The 19,181-nt window shown below is 40.8% G+C and overlaps 1 protein-coding gene across 1 annotated transcript in view; it reads right to left on the reverse strand.

Moving 5' to 3' along the window:
* Positions 1–19,181, reverse strand: part of TTC7A (tetratricopeptide repeat domain 7A) — a 304,003-nt gene that overhangs the window by 238,687 nt on the left and 46,135 nt on the right. Inside the window, exons 6-8 of the mRNA XM_054022426.1 lie at positions 6,112–6,190; positions 2,406–2,566; positions 1,927–1,990 (exon numbers count right to left, since the gene is read on the reverse strand). Coding sequence (XP_053878401.1) covers positions 1,927–1,990; positions 2,406–2,566; positions 6,112–6,190 — 304 coding nt within the window. The remainder of the gene's footprint in view (positions 1–1,926; positions 1,991–2,405; positions 2,567–6,111; positions 6,191–19,181) is intronic.

Here is a 19,181-nt window from a genome sequence, read left to right on the forward strand (position 1 = left end):
AGCTCAGAGAGCCAATAAAAAAGTCTCAAAGCTAGTATTGTTTTTAAAAAGCTCACAATTTTTAAGCCAATCTCATGGCTTTTGGGGGCCTGACTCATTGTTTTTGAATGTTTGGAGCAGGCAATGCTAGAGTTGTCATTTTTTCCAGGGGTTTGTGTGGAGAGAAGAGGAAGACTTGATGATTGGTGGGAAATGAAGAAAGGTCATAAAGAGTCACGGTTCATTACTGAAAGATCCAGAGGCCATAATTAAAAAGAAGAGGAAAAAAATACACTGTATCCTCTCCCTCTCTTGTTTGTCTGTGAGCTGTCTGTTTGTACTGTAAAGTTTTGTAAACTGACTCTTTTGGGGCAAGGGCCAGTATTGTTATGGGGTATTTAAAGCACACAACACACCTTAACTGCTACATAAATAATAATACCTATTGTACAGTCACTTAAATGAGTTGGACAACATCAATGAGGAAAAGCTATTTTCCAGGGTCTAAGAGGATGCAAAACATTAAAGGTTACTTGATACTCTTCTGTAGAGAGGATTTTTTTTATTCGTTTTTCTTCTTTAAGAGACTTGAGTTCACATATAGCTGAAGTTATAATGGTTATAAATATAAGTTATAAACCTGGTGGTTTCCATGTGGTCCATTAAGAATGCTGTGCACATAACACAAATCCCTTATTCACTATGACTGCAGCTAGTCAAAGGCCATTCAGGGCTGGAAGAGTAGGGATGTTTCAGATAAAGACTAAGGTGCATGGACAGACTACTGAACATTGCAAAGGCTGAGCAGCACATATCTGCATTATGCCTGGCTTTAGACACTATTACTAGTCTTCCATTTTTATGACCAACAAATTCACAGAGAAGTTCAAAAAGGTAAATCTGTAGACTTACAATGGTAAATATAAGGGCAGGGTTTAGGAAAAGGGTGTCAGAAATCCAATGCGACTATGGTGGACATAGAAGTTCTGTTTCACACAGCTCAGATCCAGTCCTGCTAAGCATTTAAGTGCATGCTTTACTTTAAGCTCATTAGTCCCAACAAAGTCAATATGAGTACTGAGACGCATAAGGTCTTGGCTGGGTCTGGTCACATTCTCTTACCATTCTTTTCATTCCCAAGTAATTTAAAAATATATGTATACATCGGTGCTTAGTTTTGAATTTACCAAAGGTAACTTATTTAATTCTGCATTACTTGTTTATGAAGTTTTCCCTTTAAAAAAGTTGGGTTTTTAAAAAAAGTTCATATGTCTGTAGTGTACTTCTCTGCAATGTTGCTCTGGTGCTAACAGTTATCAGACAATACCAATTTTTGCAGCCTTTAATAAAGGAAATATTTATTTTATCACCATATCAAACAGTACAGAAAACCTGCAAAGATTAGAGTTGCCAATTACAGTTGCCCCCAAACAGACTAATGCACTTTTTTCACAAAAATGTGTACTTTTTAACAAATATGCCTTGTGCGTCAAAGCATAGCAGATCCCTCATTAATTTGAGTTGCACACTCAACTCATTTGTTGCCTGCAAAATTGTCATTTGTAAACACGAGAAGGCTTGTAAAAAAGCCTGTGTGGAGAGGAAACTGTTTGTTTTCCCTTCCTAATAATCTCCTATAAACTACATTTCAGCAATATCAGGAGTAGGAACATTATTTTCTAAACCACAATATTGGCAAATCATTCTGTTCTTTAAGGATCCCTCAGCCCTTCACTGAATATCCATTTAATAAGCAATAATAAAATCTGAGTCATTAAGAGAAGACAATCGGTTCCTGCCTTACTAGTGACTTATTTATTTCCAGGTGTCTGGGGGAGATTCTGTAATCATGTGGATTCACTGCAGTTTACAAAAACTTCCAGAAGACTTGACACACAAATGCTAGATACCCCTTATTGCTATCATTAAATACTCATTTTAGCTTACCATAGATTCACTGATTAACAGAAGGAGAAGAGCCTCTTCTATGTTGTCTTGAGGGCAGTACAGGCTGAAAGACAAAAACTTTTTTATAAACAAGATCAGGAATTAGCCCACCAGTCTCTATTTTTAATGTCACAAGAGGACCAGTAACTTGAAACATCTCATCTATGATTCATTTGCTATATAATACCCTCTTTTTCAGAGCCACACAATTAAAAGCTCTAGTGCGTATTCTAAAATGGACTATTTTGACCCATTCCACAATTGAGATGGCTATTTAGTCAGATATTCTCCATTCATGGGAAATAACTACATACTCCAGATTTAGGTCAGGGTTTTTCATAAGGCATTTTGATTAGAAGTTAAAATAAATAAATAAAATCAACAAGACTACAGGGTCAATAGCCAAGTTGGCATTCAGGGACACTTCAGCCACACTTTTTCCTCTCAGAGTGGAAACCAAAATAAAGAGCTGAGCTTACTTGTCTCCTGTGTATAGCTGGGGTCTCCGCCGAAGAAGACTGCTAACGTAAGAGTTATCTTCCTTGTTCATGAACTCAGGTAGAGGATCAGATAAGGGGCTCCAGTAACAATCTTCACTCAAGGAGTGGAGGAGCACTTCAGCTAGCTGTTTGGCAGCTGTCTACAGATCAACAGAAAGCACCTTACAAAGGCTTTCACATGCAGGGGGCATGTCTTCACACAGGAAACATGAGTACAAAACACACTCGGGACCTGACTTTCAGAGGTTCTGAGCACTAACAGTCCAACTGAAGTCACTAGGAGCTGCAGGTGCTCAGATCCTCTGAAAATCAGGCCCTAGAAGTTTGGATGGTCCATTCTAAAGTGGCAGAGAAAGAGTAAGAGAACTTCTGGAAGAAAAGGGACATGTTCGATCAGGCAAGTGAGAAGTGATTCCCCCATGGATATTTCAGGCCCCAGCTACACTACAAGTAGTTGGCTCTAACCACATTCGTAGCTTTCTCAGTTTGAAAAATTCCATCCTTGTCTCAGCCCAGAGGGGGGAAAATATATATATATAAATATATATATATAATTTTTTTTTTTTTACATTTAAAGGACAATCCCTTCAGCTGTTTGAATTATACAACAGTGAAAGAGAAACAACCTATTTGAGTATTACTACTCTTTTTCTCCTAAATAACTTCAGAACAAAACAAAAACTTTATGCAGGGATGGGAACTGTGACATGCCCTTCCTAGGGCAGTACATGGGACAAAGGTACCTTACGCATCTCCCACCCTCACTCCCACAACATAAGGGCATGTCACCATCTGGTCCAGGAGATACAATGTTGTGAGCAAGCTGAAGTGAATCGGAGGAACCTTTATTCTGGCATTTCCTGCCTTTTTGTTCAAATGTATCCAATGCATCCCATTGGTTTTTGCATAGAACATATGCAGATTATAACACGTATATGTACTCACACACACACAATATTACATATAAAATACATGGTGGGGAGCAACTAGGCCTGCCGCATTAGTATGTTTTACATATAAGGTAAGTATACCTATAAATCCTAATATGTGAGTCCTAGCTGCTCCCCACGATGTATTCTAATGTCAAAATAGTAGGAAGGACCTCTCCAATCTCAATCTAGTTTATCTATACCTATGGAAAGTTCCTATTACCAGACTGCCAACAAAACAAAAACCTGTTGCTGCGGAGGACTTTTATTGTTTCCTTTTTGACCATCTCGTCACACAAGGACATCATCTTGTTAGTTATGATGCAATATCAATAATGTGCAGTGTTTCTTGAAAACTGGAAAGGAAGGTTTCATTTCTATATCCAGATAATTGCAAACTGATGTGAATGGCTGGTATTGCTGTGGAAAAATACTGCTCCACATAACTCCTTGGAGCCTTCATACCTTCATGCACTGACAAATGATGGAAAGCTATCTGCTAGTAAGCAGCCTTTTCTATACTTTTTATAACATGTAAACCTGAGCAAAATACCCTATGGTACAGTGATATTAGTCAATATCATTTTATCATCTCAGCATACAATCAGTCAGTCAGTTTCACCCTCAGGAGCCAACTCTCTGACATTTCTTTCTAAAGCCCTGGGGATAAGAAAACTGCACTAATATCACTAAGATCTCTGCAGCTCTGCATGAAACTATGACTATGATTGGGATAAAACAGCTCAGAAGCGACAGGCCCCCAATGCTTGGAGTCTGCTTTGACTTTAATGTACAGTGCAGTAGCACTGTAAATTAGCTTCACTTTTGTTTTGAATAAAACCAAACAAATTAGAACAATCCAAGTCTCTGATTTATATTATTACTGCCTTTGGCTAAAAGAGCATCATTATGCTTCGAGTACATTGTCAGCCTACAAGCGAAATATGCTCATGTGTTTAATTTTAGTGTTTGAAAAACTAGTTTAAGTAAGTATATTCCTACCCTAATCCCCTCTCAACAGCTCATTTTTTTTAAAAAGTCCAATGGTATAGTGGTATAAACACCTCTTAATCTTCCCCTGGGGATTAATCTCTCCTATGCGACATAGCTCACCCTGCAGTACAGGGAAAGCAGCATCCAAGTACCAATGTGTCAGAGATTGGGGACAAGAAATGGTTATGCTCATCAGCCCTTCAGCAGAGCAATGTTATGGTTGAGCAATAAAATCCCCCAGAATTCTGATCTTGGTCTGGAAAGTGATGGGACCATTTCAACTGTATCATTTTTTAAAAACACCCATTTCCATGCCCAGCTCAAAGTTAAGCTCCTGAGAGTATGGAATAAGCTAGAAACCATCTGGTGACCTAGAGATCTTGAGCTGACACAGAAGAGACATTGTCAGAGTGGACAGAGAAGTTCCAGAACGACACATGTCGGTGAATAGGGACCAGACCGGACATGGACTCAATCAGGAACACACCCGGAACACTCATTCTGTACATGTCGATTATACTCATTTTACCCCTGGATCTGTATGGTAGGTGGACACATTCAGATCAGACCACCCTTGGGACCTGGTATCTCCTGAACCTAAAATCATAGGTCAAAAGCACAGCCACATCTCTTCCTCAGCCTTTCCTGGACTCATTTTGGATCGAATATATGGACAGACAGACAAAGTTGAACCAACACAAGGCCAGTTTAGTCATCCAGGTCTCAGTAACACACAAGACCATGACTTTCCAGGTTTAAGGGTCTTCATCCATGACCAATAGCATGGGTAACAGCAGTCTTATTAAGAAGAGGCCAGTTAACATTAATCATATATTTGGGTGACTACCAGCCATTGCTGGGAGACAAAGCCCGGAATGAGAACAATAGGACAGATCCAAACTTTGACTGACATCCATTCCTGAGAAGTGGCCTTTTTCCACCTAGCCATGCTATATGAGTTATGACAAGTACCAGAAAGACTCCCATTTCAGGGCTAGCCACTGGTTAATGATGCACATCAATAATGTCCCTGCTACTTCCCCATGTTCCATATTTTTAATATTACAATTGAAGCACACACAAATATAAACCTCCGAATAAACTATCAGCTCCCCCAAGAACAAACCCTCCATAACTTGAGACAGTCTCTGGCTGCTCTCTAACATGCACAAGTAAATTCTGATGTGTCCATTTGTAAGAGGCCCTTGGAAAGGCAGCACACAAAAATGGCTATCCCCAAGTATCATCCCCAATTACACTGTTCAACAGAGTGCTTCACAGAGAGAAAATGCACCGCCTTAAATCCAAAAGCACGGGAAGTTCCAGGAGGGAAAAAAGCAGTGCTATGTATTTGAATCTATCTATTAATGTGAAAAAGCGTATGTGCATCTGAGTGTGAAAGAGAGACTAAGACAGACATTATCAGTTGGATAATCCAGGGATGCCAGAAATACAGGACATATTTTGTTTCACATTACAATTGTTTTGGTGTGCAAAATAAAATAAAATAACCTACAAATAAAAAAAATACACTGAACAGAACAATGCTTTCAAAAGAGAGGCAGAGAAAATACCCATCTGCTCAGGTGTGTCTGTTGGGCTTGTGTGTCTGAATTAAATGTGTCACCACAACATCCAACAAGGGCATCAGTCAGAGGAGGGCTGGGGGAATCTTGTTCCACAGCAACGATTAAGAAATAAACTATCCACAAAGCAGATTAAACTGACTTCCCATTTTTAAACCCTTCCATACATTTCCTTACCATTTTGAAGCTCTGAGTAGCTTTTGTTTCCACAGTCCGTAATACTTCTCGCAGGTCTCTCATTCCTTTCACGATGTTTCTAACAGGAAGGCAAAAGCAGCATGTTTAAACCAGACCACTTGTGATGCACATCTGCTATGCAACAAACTCTTTTTAAAGGAATAGAAAATAAAAAGGATAATCATTCCAAAGTTAGGCTAACGACATAAAGCAAGTCACTCTGAGGCATAGGAAAAACAATGGCACTCTGAATGAGGCAGAGTTGTTAGCATGCCTATCCCAGATGGCTTCCTATGAGAAAATCACATTCACATTTGAAGAACAGAGGAGACATTTGGAAGCCTTTCATGGATCATATTTATAAAACAGATGCTGCTCCTCTTTTTGTGTACACACTGTACTGGTTTGTATTAAACTGAGCTTGCGTGATGTTCTTAAATGACTACTCCTTTTTGGTTATGTTTAAATGCTGTATCACTGAGAGTAGGCAGGGTGAGGGGGTTAGGAGTTTCTATCCTGGAAACTTTTACCAGTGACTACAGTAAAGTTATACCTCTATAGTTAAATTGCTGTAGTTATACTGGTATAACTCTCCAGGTGAATATTCTGATTCCTGAATAAGAGTGGCATTCCCCCCCGTTCCAAAGTGACATAAGTTAAAGAAAAAGGTATATTTATACTGGAGTAAGAGTGACCACATGGGTGGTTATGCTAGTCTAACTAAAGCAGTTTAAATTCACAGTTTAGCTTATATTGGTATAACTTTCCTGTATAGGTAAACCCTACACTCGTTAAAACAAAGAGAAAGAAGAGCTGGGCACCTACAGCAAGACTTTTTCTATGAACATTTCATTGAATTTTAAAGCTAATTGGCTTCAACCGTGTTCCTGCTCCTTCCATGTTACATTCCACAAACATTCTAACAAAGAAGTTTAATGGCAGAAATGTTTGAGAAAACAGCAACAGGTTAACAGTTATCAAAAGATATTTGTGGGAAACAAATTACATATTTGTAATCATGAGTATTCACACTAAAAACTTCATTCAAGGAGTTGTGCTCATCCAGTGAGGGAACAGAACCACATTGCATGACCTTCTGTCCAATCAAAACTAATCATCATATTTCAAATTTCAAATCATGAATTCTCACAATGATCTGCTCATAGACAATTTACAGACAGAAATAATTTAGAATAAATAATGCAGGTGTGAAAATCACATGCTGCTCAGAAACAATTAAAAAAAAGTGAAATATTTTGAGCAAGTGATTTGCTGTGAATTTGCTCCCCTCTAAACAGAAAATATGGTTTGGGTTTGTCAGGGACGGGAAGCTTCAGGAAGTTTCTAACTCTGGCCTTAATCTTGCAATGAGCTCTCCAGATGCAGGAGCAGGACCTTAGTCTGCCTTTTTGAGGGTCAGTACAAGAATGGAATTCAATAAAATCTTATATTTTTTAAACACACACAGAGGTAAATCTGACCCAGTGTGTGTGTGTGAAAGCAGTAAGAGTGCAAAATGAGCAAAGATTCTGTTTGGCTGCTTTTTTTTTTTTTTTTTTTACCTCACATCAAATAGCATTCCGCACCCACACCAAAAAATACAACAAAAAGCTCAGCAAGCAAATCTCATTATAGGGTTGGTGTTCATCAATCTAGGGTGTCAGTCCAGGAAAGCACTCGAGCACACACCTAAGTATATGAGTAGTCCCACTGACTTCACTGGGGTTAGTCTCATGTAAGTGTATGCTTAAGTGATTTCCTTGATCAGGGCGTAGAAAAGTTAACAAAAACAAAACAAACAAACAAAAAAAAAAGACCGTAAGCAGTGCTATTTTTGCCTGAAAATGGATGGGCGGAGCGATGCATATTGGCATTAATGCTGACTTGGATTTAGCCACAAAGATGGCAATATTTTACTCCAAAATAGACATCTGAATAGCCATTTTAAAGACTATTTGTGGACAATTTAAAGAAAAATGTTGACAAGTTATGGCTGTACTGGGGCTTTGGTGTATTATGGCTTATATCTGATGCCAATGAAGCACTATTTAATAACACAACACACTCTGGCTAGGTACTGAAACCCACTGGTCCTGTTTAATGATAACAATATTGTACGTAGATAGTGCATTTCATGCAAATAGATCTCAAAGCATTTTACAAATAAACTTAAAATGTATCTCATGGTTTCACAATGCACACTGAATATTAGGATGGGAAATGAAAGATACTGTTGTGGCACTCTGTACCTCAAAGCAATACCCTGGAACCCCTATATTCACCACTGTCATATAATTTTGATATGTTATATACGACGTATGCCTTATGAGGTATCATTTTGAAAATCTTGATCTGTTGAACATTCATATCCTATTGGATTGTATGTGCTATCATTGTATGTGAAGTTATGAAGTTTTGCTCTGTGTGTGTGTTATTGAAATATGTTGTGAGGTTAGGAACACCCAAAACCAGCCTTTCAGGTACTACAATGGAGTAGTCGGAAGCACTGATGGCCCATTAAAAGAAATCCACACTCCCAATGGCTGTCCCAGGAACTGTGTACAATGAAGACTTCTCAGAGATCGCACGTATACAAAGGAGGTTGCTTGATTCACGTCACACCAAAAGATCTTTCCAGTAAGCTGGAAGAAACCATAAAAGGAGAGTGACATCATCATTTGGCTTCACTCCCCCCACAACTCAACACCTGGAAACACATCTGGAGGACAAAGACTTTGAACTAGGTCAGGTGGTCCCGGGCTGGAGGAGAGTTACAGCCTGTGCATTGAAGATTTGTGACCTGTTTGACCTATCAGGATGAGACACTCCTCAATTAATATCCTGTTTAGTTTATAGAACTCAGACTGTGAATTTAATTTAGGTAACCAATTTTGATCTCTACACTTACTACTTATAATCACTTAAAATCTACCTTTCTGTAGTTAATAAATTGGTTTTATATTTTACCTAAAACAGTGTGTTTTGGTTGCATTGCTTGGGAAATTTCAGCTCAGTTTACAAAGGCTAGCGTATGTCCTCTCCACATCAAGGGAGGGACATACTGGTTAATGAACTTACATTAGGCAGGCTTCTGATCAGGGCAAGATCGTATATTCTAGGGGAGCAAGGCTGGGGAACTAGGGGGAACTGGCTGGAGCCTCTCTATTGTTGGTTCATGAGTGGCTGGGAGAAGCATTCATGTAACTCAGTGGGGTGAGTCCTTGGATGTTTGTGTAAGTGCAGTACCTGCCAAAGGTTAGTAGCTTGCCAACAACATCACAGTGTGAGAGGGAGCCCAGATTGGCGGGACAGAGGGCTCAGCAGTCCTACAGTCCAGGCTGCACCTAGGAACCCCGTCACAACTATATCCAATTAAAATTACAAGGCAAATTTAGACAGACAGTGTGTAATGAACCAAACTGGAATCTGGTCAGGTCACCGAGATCAGAGGTTTTCATTCAGGGGTATACCTACCCCCTGGGGGTACGCAGAGGTCTTCCACGGGGTACATCGACTCATCTAGATATTTTACTAGTTTTACAACAGGCTACATAAAAAGCACTAGCAAAGTCAGTACAAACTAAAATTTCATACAGACAAAATGAGAAAGAAAGCAATTTTTCAGTAATAGTGCGCTGTGACACTTTTGTATTTTTATGTCTGATTTTGCAAGTAGTTTTTAAGTGAGGTGAATCTTGGGGTATGCAAGACAAATCAGACTCCTGAAAAAGGTACAGTAGTCTGGAAAGGTTGACAACCAATGACCTAGCCAGTGGCTTCCAACCATTTCAGATTACTGTACCCCTTTAAGGAGTCTGATTTGTCTTGCATGCCCCCAAGTTTCACCTCACTTAAAAACGACTTGCTTACAAAATCAGACATAAAAATACAGAAGTGTCACAGCAATCTATTACTGAAAAATTGCTTAACTTTCTCATTTTTACCATATAATTATAAAATAAGTCAATTGGAATATAAATATTGAACTTACATTTCAGTGTAATAAACAAGTAATTGTCTGCATGAAATTTTAGTTTATCCTGAGTTTGCTAGTGCTTTTTATGGAGCCTGTTGTAAAACTAGCAAATATCTAGATGAGTTGATATATCCCCCGGAAGACCTCTGCGTACCGCCAGGGGTACATGTAACACTGGTTTGAGAACAACTGAGTCTTAGATTAACACCCATCCTGCAGCAAAAAGTGCGATAAGAGTTTTATTGACAGCAAGTCATCAGGATCTCATTTTTACATCTTATTCAATAGCAGCACATCACAGTTGTCTATAACAGATGGAAGCGTTCACCTTGAGATGAGTGCATTACAGAAAACTTCTCATTGTCACTCCTCTTGGTTACAGTTTTACCTGCTTAAACTGTGTGCAGCTGGTGCTTTTTGGAATGACATCTGGCTACAGTATCAGACTCCTGCTGTGTACCCCCCAGATTGGGAAACTACAAAAACACTGGCAACAACCACCTAAAAAACAGTCTCAAATATTGGTTGGGTACAGTCTAAGGAGCACCTGCAGCACAACAGGCTGTAGAGCAGCAAATAATGAATCAAGCATTTGATGAGAGCCATGATATTAGGCAATGGCAAGTAAGAAACCAAGTGATGGTTAAAAATAAACCAGCACCTTAAAAAGAAGCATGCAAGATATTAGATCGCAATTCCTACAGAGGATAGCTTGCTTACTTACCAGATCAGCAGTCATGGGTCACCAGTGTGGCTAAATGTGTGTGTTCTTTCTGTGTTGTCCCTGTGTGCTGCCACAGCTCTGCACAAACAGCTGGCACAGCAGACCTCAAGCAAACCACCCAAAGACCACAAAATCCGTCAAGAGACGAAAGCACCAGGCCAGGTTTATTATCAACCAAGCACAGTACTAGTATCCCACAGATTCTACCAGACCACTAACACATGTATGCCCGTAACAATGGACCAGATCAGTGAACAGCAAGACTTTCCGTTCCTCCTTAGGCTAAACAAAGACACTCCCTCTTAGATACATCTTTATACCCCAATACAAACTAGTTAATACTGCCCCTCTAACATAGTTAGTTGCTCCCCCCTGACATGGCTAGTTATCACCCATCACCTTGTATATGTTGGTTCAATTAAAACATTTTTATTATGCACTGTAATTCTGACCTTATCTTTTAGGAGCAGTCAGTGTGTTCCTATTATTCTTGGGGAATGTTTTTGTACCATCCTTAATATCGGGATGTTTTGGTGCCACTTGGAATCGGAACGTGTCTGTGTTATTACTCTGTGCCTACCATTTCTTAGGAATGTGTATTTCTTCAATATCAGCCCTGTTCTTGCTAGATTCTGTGAACAGGTCCTGCCTTTTGCTCAGAGCTTGTCTTTGCTTTATATCAGTAAAGCTTCAACTATTACTTTAGCCCAGGCCTCAGGCCTCATACCAGGACTTTGATACAAGGGCTTATTTCTCAGGCTCTCTTCCTACTGCAGCTTTATATCTTTATTCCCTTTCTCTCAGATTTCTAAAATGATGAACCCCTCTTTAAATGGTTATTTACAAAAAAAAGCTGCCAAAATAAGTCCTCAGCCTGTGGTAATTGCAGATACAAGAAGGTATATCTAAATAAAATCAAAGTGCAGTATAAGATCCTTACAGTTTAGAAGGGAGAGTAGTTTTCATTAGTAGATAAGAACTGGGTAAGTTCATGGAGGATAGATCCATGAATGGCTATTAGCCAGGATGGGCAGTGATGGTGTCCCTAGCCTCTGTTTGCCAGAAGCTGGAATGGGTGACAGGGGATGAATCACTTGATGATTACCTGTTCTGTTCCTTCCCTCTGGGGCACCTGGCAATGGCCACTGTCAGAAGACAGGATGCTGGGCTAGATGGATCTTTGATCTGACCCAGTATGGCCGTTCTTATGTTCTTATATTTAGAGTGGAATTTTCAAAAGCATTCAGCGCTGACCTAACTCTGCTTCATGGAAGTCAGTGGTAAAACTCCCACTGAAGTTCTGTCTACACTATGCTGGGGGATCTGAAAAGTCCAAGGCTGAAGCAAAATTTGGGAATAAGGTTATAATACAGTTTGAGCCAATCCACAAAGCAAAATCAAAGTGTGTTTCACAATGTTCAAGAACTGCCCCGTGGCACAGCGGCTCTTGATAATATAGAAAGGACTATACTACAGGACGAATTGGACATGGGTGAGGCCTTTCTTAGGATACAGAATTAGGGAGGTAAATAAATCAGCAGGCTGGAGGCAGAATGGCTGTACTAGGTAAAATAAGGTGGAACATATAGGGAACCATTTACAGTGGACAAGATAAGAATGGATAAATTAAGCCTAGAACAAAAGATGCGGTAAAGAGTAAGTTGTACACGGACAGTGTGTGCACAGACAGAACATGCTGTACAGGGATTGTTTCCTACAAAGTGACCAGCCAATCCCAAAACGTGTAGTGCAATGTATAGTAAATGTAATGTAATGTGTAAATGCGTATAAAGGAAGTGGTTTGCTGCGTAACTCTGGATGTGTGGTACACCTTAGACCAACCCCCTACACTTGAGTCTGATCAACTCAGTGTAGTTTTGCTGTATGCCAAATAAAGGAACCTGAATGATGACACCAGAGTCCGGCTGAGTTCTTGGGGAACTGACTGGAATAGGTCTGAGGGGAACTATGCAGGAGATAAAGCCTGTGATTTTCAAAGCTGCACAGTGGATTTGGGTACTCAATTATTTGAATCTGGAAAGTCTCAGCCGAAACAGGTTCAGGCGAGGCCCTGCTAGGGTGTGTTTACACTTGGGATTTTACCAAACCTTCCCCACAGTGCTATAGCTATAGTTCCACCAGTGCTACTACTAACAGTGGGATGCTGGTGTAGAACAGCCAGAGCCACTTTTACCACCACATTATTTGACCCTGTTCAGAGCAGATCATGATGACACAGTGGTAGAAATACCAGCAGACAGTCTACACTAGCACTTTGACCAACGGAGCTACACTTGTGCTAGAACAGTGGTGGAACTTCACAGAAACTGCAGTACAGACAAGCCCAACAGGCTACTTCCCTTGTGTAGCCAGCAACCTCGTTTGTGAACACTGTGACACCATGACTGTAACGATGGTACCACGTTTGATTTTAGCTACGTCTGAACATGGTTTATGATACAATTAAAATGATAACACTTTACACTTTCATAGCATCTCCCACCAAGGATCTCAAAGCACTTTAAACATACTCATGAATTTACCCTGACAGCACCCCTGTGATGTAGGGAAGTATTATTTCCAGGTTCAAATGAGGAAACTGAAGTCGAGAGATTAAGTGACTTGCCCAAGTCTGTGACAGATGCAGGAACTGACATCCATGTTTTCTAAGTTCTAGTCCTATGACTTAACCACTAGATCAACAATAATCACAACCAAGTGTGGAGCAGAGCTAAATGAAGAATGGATTTTTAAGTTCACTAGTCATTCTGACAAAAAAAAAAAAAAGATTTTTTTTTGGGCGGGGTCTGAAAATGAAATTTTCAAAAATTTTCAGTGAATCAAGAAGTAGAAAAAAGAAAATTTGACTTGGGTAGAAACTAAATGTTTTGTTTTGACCTGATTCTTTTCTTTTCCATTTAAATGTTGGGCATTTTGACAAAAGCCAAGGAGGACTAGATTTACATAGCGCCGTGAGGGAAAAGAGGATGAGGAGTTGCCTTATAAACTTTTAGCCGAGTGGCTAGGGTAGTCTCTGGGAAGTGGGAGACCCAGGGTCAATTCCTCCCTCGGCCTGGTGTGGAGAAGAGATTGAATTTGGGTTTCCCATATTACAGAAAAGCGTCCTACTCACTGGGCTATGAGTTATTCTGTTGGGGGTCAACATGTCTCTCCTGTTGAAGCTGTTGCACTTTTTATAAATAAGTGAGCAGTCACTGGAGCAGGGACTTGAACTTGGGTCTACCACATCGACCTAGGAGGATGCCCTAACTACCAGACTACAGAGCCATTCGCTGGCTCTTTCCCTGGTCCTGTTACTATTCACTGTCATTATGAATGACTCCCATTGCCCTCAATGGCTTTGGGCCAGACTTCAGGAAATAATGTGACTGAAGAGACTAAGCATATTTATTGAGAAAGGAAAGCAGTGTGATCACAACAGCATAATGCAAAAAATGTTGCTTATTTTCATTCCTATTAATGAGCCTTGTTTTCAGTACCCCATAGGTTTCAATAGGAATTTAGTCTGTGTAAAGAGCTTTGAAAAAAGATCTAGTGGGAACTTGGAGAAAAAAAAAAGTTAAAATGGGGGATATATAGGTGAAATGTCCTGTTTGAAAGGAAATTAGCACATTTTCATGTTTATTCTCCTGTGCAGCAAGATGTAGAATTATAAATCCCTGCTCTAAAGGGAGCTGAGCTGTTGTAACACGTGCAGGGGCCAGGGAAAGTGTTCCGAAGTCAGGCTGCTTCTTAAAACTGTTTTGTTGTGTAGAGTCCTCCCTTAAGTTGTACATAACACCTCTGAAATCTTGCATTGAGGTTCTTGCTTAATATGAACATTCATCTACCACTGTATCCACATTGGACCCAGTGCAGTTACGCTTTCAATGTAGAAATCACTAGAGTTACTCATGGAGTAAAGCAATGCGAGTCAGGGTAGCAGAATCATGCCCTTAAAATAAAATGTCTTTGAATTTTATAAATGATTCAGCAAAGGAACCTGGACTTACAAATACCCCCAAGGGCCCAAAAATTTCCTGGCTGTGCTTGTCCAATTCAAACTGGAGTCATGAAAAAGACAACATTTGAAAACTTCCCAGTTTAGTTGTGTGTTAAGTTTCAGACCTTGACACCTACACTGGTCAACAACAGGTGGACTTAAAGACAACCAGCATAAAACAACCAAAAAGGAAAAAACTACTTAGATCTGCTCAGAAGTGGGTGTAACAAAAACAATTTAGGACCACATGATTTGTCAATCCCATTCTCCTCTTCCCCTTTGGTCTGGATTGTGTCTGTTTTAAGGGTGAGTCCTGAAAAGATTTACTCCAGGGCACAGCCATGAATTATAGACCTCAAACCCTCATCCTGCTTTAGAATCCACTAGCGTGCATCCATGCTAAGGCCTAGTGAGCTCACTGAGATTCTGCATACGTGCAGGTGTCAGCTCTAGCACGTTCTGATGCAGGACCAAGGCCTCAGATTGTAAATTATTTAGGGCAGGAACTGTGCTTATAGGTCTTTAAAAGCACCACTCACATATACGGTGCTATATAATAATATTAATAACAAAGAATAATAATAATGCACAGCATTTACAATCTGTTCAACAGCGGGAATGCTGTCTAAACAGAGGAGAAAGCCAAACAATAAGGCATTGTGAATCAGATCCACTACTGTACTACTAAGCTTTCATTCATTATTTTGTTGAATTTGTGAGAAAACAGATCTGACCTTTTCCTTTGAAGAGAGAGCTAGCTATATATTTTAAATGCTGTATCTACCTAGTTATAAACAGCGAGCATATTCTCAAATCTAGACAACTGCTTCAGACTACTGCGTCATGCCATAATTTTTCTCTCGAATTCTTAAAAACATGCATCCCATTTCACATTCTGAGGAATGTTCCTGGGGCAGAGGAAATGCGTAGTTAACAATAATACTTATACAGTGCCATATCTGAGACAAGCTTCCAGACACCCTAGTTAAAAATTAAAAGCAAAGATCTAGGATGAGAGGTAAAGTGACCTCCTATCACTGGATATTCTTCTCTGACATTTAGCATTATATTATAGGTCTTATCAGAAAGGCTTAGTTGTAGCTAAGTGCTTAAAGAAAGAATTGGGAGATGGATTAATCCAGCTCTCAGTTGGCTAATTCATAGAATCATAGAATATTAGGGTTGGAAGAGACCTCAGGAGGTCATTTAGTACAATCCCCTGCTCAAAGCAGGACCAACACCAACTAAATCAACCCAGCCAGGGCTTTGTCAAGTCAGGCCTTAAAAACCTCTAAGGATGGAGATTCCACCACATCCCTAGGTAACCCATTCCAGTGCTTCACCACCTTCGTAGTGAAATAGTGTTTCCTATTAGCCAACCTAGACCTTCCCCACTGCAATTTGAGACCATTGCTTCTTGTTCTGTCATCTGCCACCACTGAGAACAGCCTAGCTCCACCCTCTTTGGAACCACCCTTCAGGTAGTTGAAGGCTGCTATCAAATCCCCCCTCACTCTTCTCTCCTGCATGCCTCTCCTCGTAAGTCATGTGCTGCAGCCCCCTAATAATTTTCATTGCCCTCCGCTGGACTCTCTCCAATTTGTCCACATCCCTTCTGTAGTGGGGGGACCAAAACTGGATGCAATACGCCAGGTATGGCCTCACCAGCGCCAAACAGAGGAGAATAATCACTTCCCTCGATCTGCTGGCAATGCTCCTACTAATACAGCCCAATATGCTGTTAGCCTTCTTGGCAAAAGGGGAACACTGCTGACTCATATCCAGCTTCTTGCCCACTATAATCCCCAGGTCCTTTTCTGCAGAATTGCTGCTTAGCCAGTTGGTCCCCAGCCTGTAGCGGTACATGGGATTCTTCCTTCCTAAGTGCAGGACTCTGCACTTGTCCTTGTTGAATTTCATCAGATTTCTTTTGGCCCAATCCTCCAATTTGTCTAGGTCACTCTAGACCCTATCCCTACCCTCCAGCATATCTACCTCTCCCCCCAGTTTAGTGTCATCTGCGAACTTGCTGAGGATGCAATCTATCCCATCATCCAGATCATTAATAAAGATGTTGAACAAAACCGGCCCCAGAAGCGATCCCTGGGGCACTCCTCTTGATACCGGCTGATAACTAGACATCAAGCCTTTGAGCCCAACAATCTAGCCAGCTTTCTATCCACCTTATAGTCCATTCATCCAAACCATACTTCTTTAACTTGCTGGCAAGAATACTGTGGGAGACTGTATCAAAAGCTTTGCTAGAGTCAAGATAGATCACATCCACTGCTTTCCCCATATCCACAGAGCCAGTTATCTCATCATAGAAGGCAATCTGGATCAAAATGGATTCCTTGAGGACCTGCTCCATGATTTTGCCGGGGACTGAAGTGAGGCTGACCAGACTGTAGTTCCCCAGGTTCTCTTTATACCCTTTTTAAAATATGGGCACTATATTTGCCTTTTTCCAATCGTCTGGGACCTCCCCCGATCACCACGAATTTTCAAAGATAATGGCCAATGGCTCTGCAATCACATCAGCCAACTCCCTCAGCACCCTTGGATGCATTAGATCTGGACCCATGGACTTGTGCATGTCCCGCTTTTCTAAATAGTCCTTAACCTGTTCTTTCACCACTGAGGGCTGCTCATCTCCTCCCCATACTGTGTTGCCCAGTGCAGCAGTCTGGGAGTTGACCTTGTCTGTGAAGACCGAGGCAAAAGAAGCATTGAGTACTTAAGCTTTTTCCAAATAATCTGTAACTAGGTTGTCTCCCCCATTCAGTAAGGGTCCCACACTTTCCCTGACCACCTTCTTGTTGCTAACATACCTGTAGAAACCCTTCTTGTTACCCTTCACATCCCTTGCTAGCTGCAACTCCAATTGTGCTTTGGCCTTCCTGATTACACCCCTGCATGCTCAAGCACTATTTTTATACTCCTCCTGAGTCATCTGTCCAAATTTCCACTTCTTGTAAGCTTCCTTTTTGAGTTTAAACTGACCAAAGATTTCAATGTTAAACCAAGCTGGTCGCCTGCCATATTTGGTATTCTTTCTGCACATCGGGATGGTTTGTTCCTTCGCCCTCAATAAGGCTTCTTTAAAATACAGCCAGCTCTCCTTCAGTGGTTCTCAACCTTTTCCGCACCCAGGCCACATCTAGCTTGCACCTCCCTTTCCTGTTTAGCAAGATGGGTAGAGCAGGGTGATCAAAATCTGTTTGGAACCCCAAGCTAAGAGCTCCTGGCCCTAATGGATGATAAAAACTGACTGGTTCCTGGGAACGGGATATTTCCTCTAGGAGAACTCAATGGAAAATATTTCTCCTTTTATATGAGGGAGAAGATAACTGAACATAAGAATGGCCATACTGGGTCAGACCAAAGGTCCATCTAGCCCAGTATCCTGTCTTCCAACAGTGGCCACTGCCAGGTGCCCCAGAGGGAATGAACAGAACAGGTAATCACCAAGTGATCCATCCCCTGTCGCCCATTCCCAGCTTCTGGCAAACAGAGGCTAGGGACACCATCCCTGTCCATCCTGGCTAATAGCCATTGATGGACCTATCCTCCATGAATTTATCTAGTTCTTTTTTGAACCCTGATATAGTCTTGGCCTTCACAACATCCTCTGGCAAGGAGTGCACAACTACGAAAGTTAGGACAACTAAAAGAAATGTGTGCAGTGGTTAGCGCCAGGGTTTAACAGTAAATGAAGCTTGTATTTGGCACTGAGCAGCACCGGAGAGATATTAAAAGCTATACAATTTGTTGTGACACAAGGCACAACAGGACGAAAGAACCCTAATAAGAAGGAGAGTGGGTCATGTTTTTGCTTGAATGGCTGCTGCGGCTGCTCCAGAGAGAACCTTCCGTGGGATTGTGAAGAATAAGGAGCACATGTAGAACAGTGTGATCGGGCACTCTACGAGACAGCCAGGAATAGTGTCAAAAAGAGCAGTTATCACTACCATATTTTTAAGTAAGCCATTTGGGTCTTAGAATCAGTGAGATTAAAGGGTCTACATTACACCCTCTCCCCACTTTCTCCCATTGACTGTGTTTATATATTATGCACACAAATGCACAGAGTGGTGGCTCCACAATTATCTTGCATTAGCCATCTATAAATGTGACTATTCAGAAACAAAATCTCTAGAAGGATGGATGACAACAGAATTGAGAGAAAAAAAAAACAGGTTAATGCTGGAAGAGCGGCTTGAGACAGGGGTAATACCTGCTTCAGTAGGGAAAAGATGTGGGCTGCTCAACAGTAAGGAATATTCTTGATGAGAACCAGCAGTTCAGCCCACGTCTGTACACGGTCTGTTTCAATTATGGGGGACATTTTCAAAAGGACCTAAGTG

This window comes from Malaclemys terrapin, chromosome 3 (assembly GCF_027887155.1).
Source record: "Malaclemys terrapin pileata isolate rMalTer1 chromosome 3, rMalTer1.hap1, whole genome shotgun sequence".
In the NCBI taxonomy this organism is placed as follows: Eukaryota; Metazoa; Chordata; order Testudines; family Emydidae; genus Malaclemys; species Malaclemys terrapin.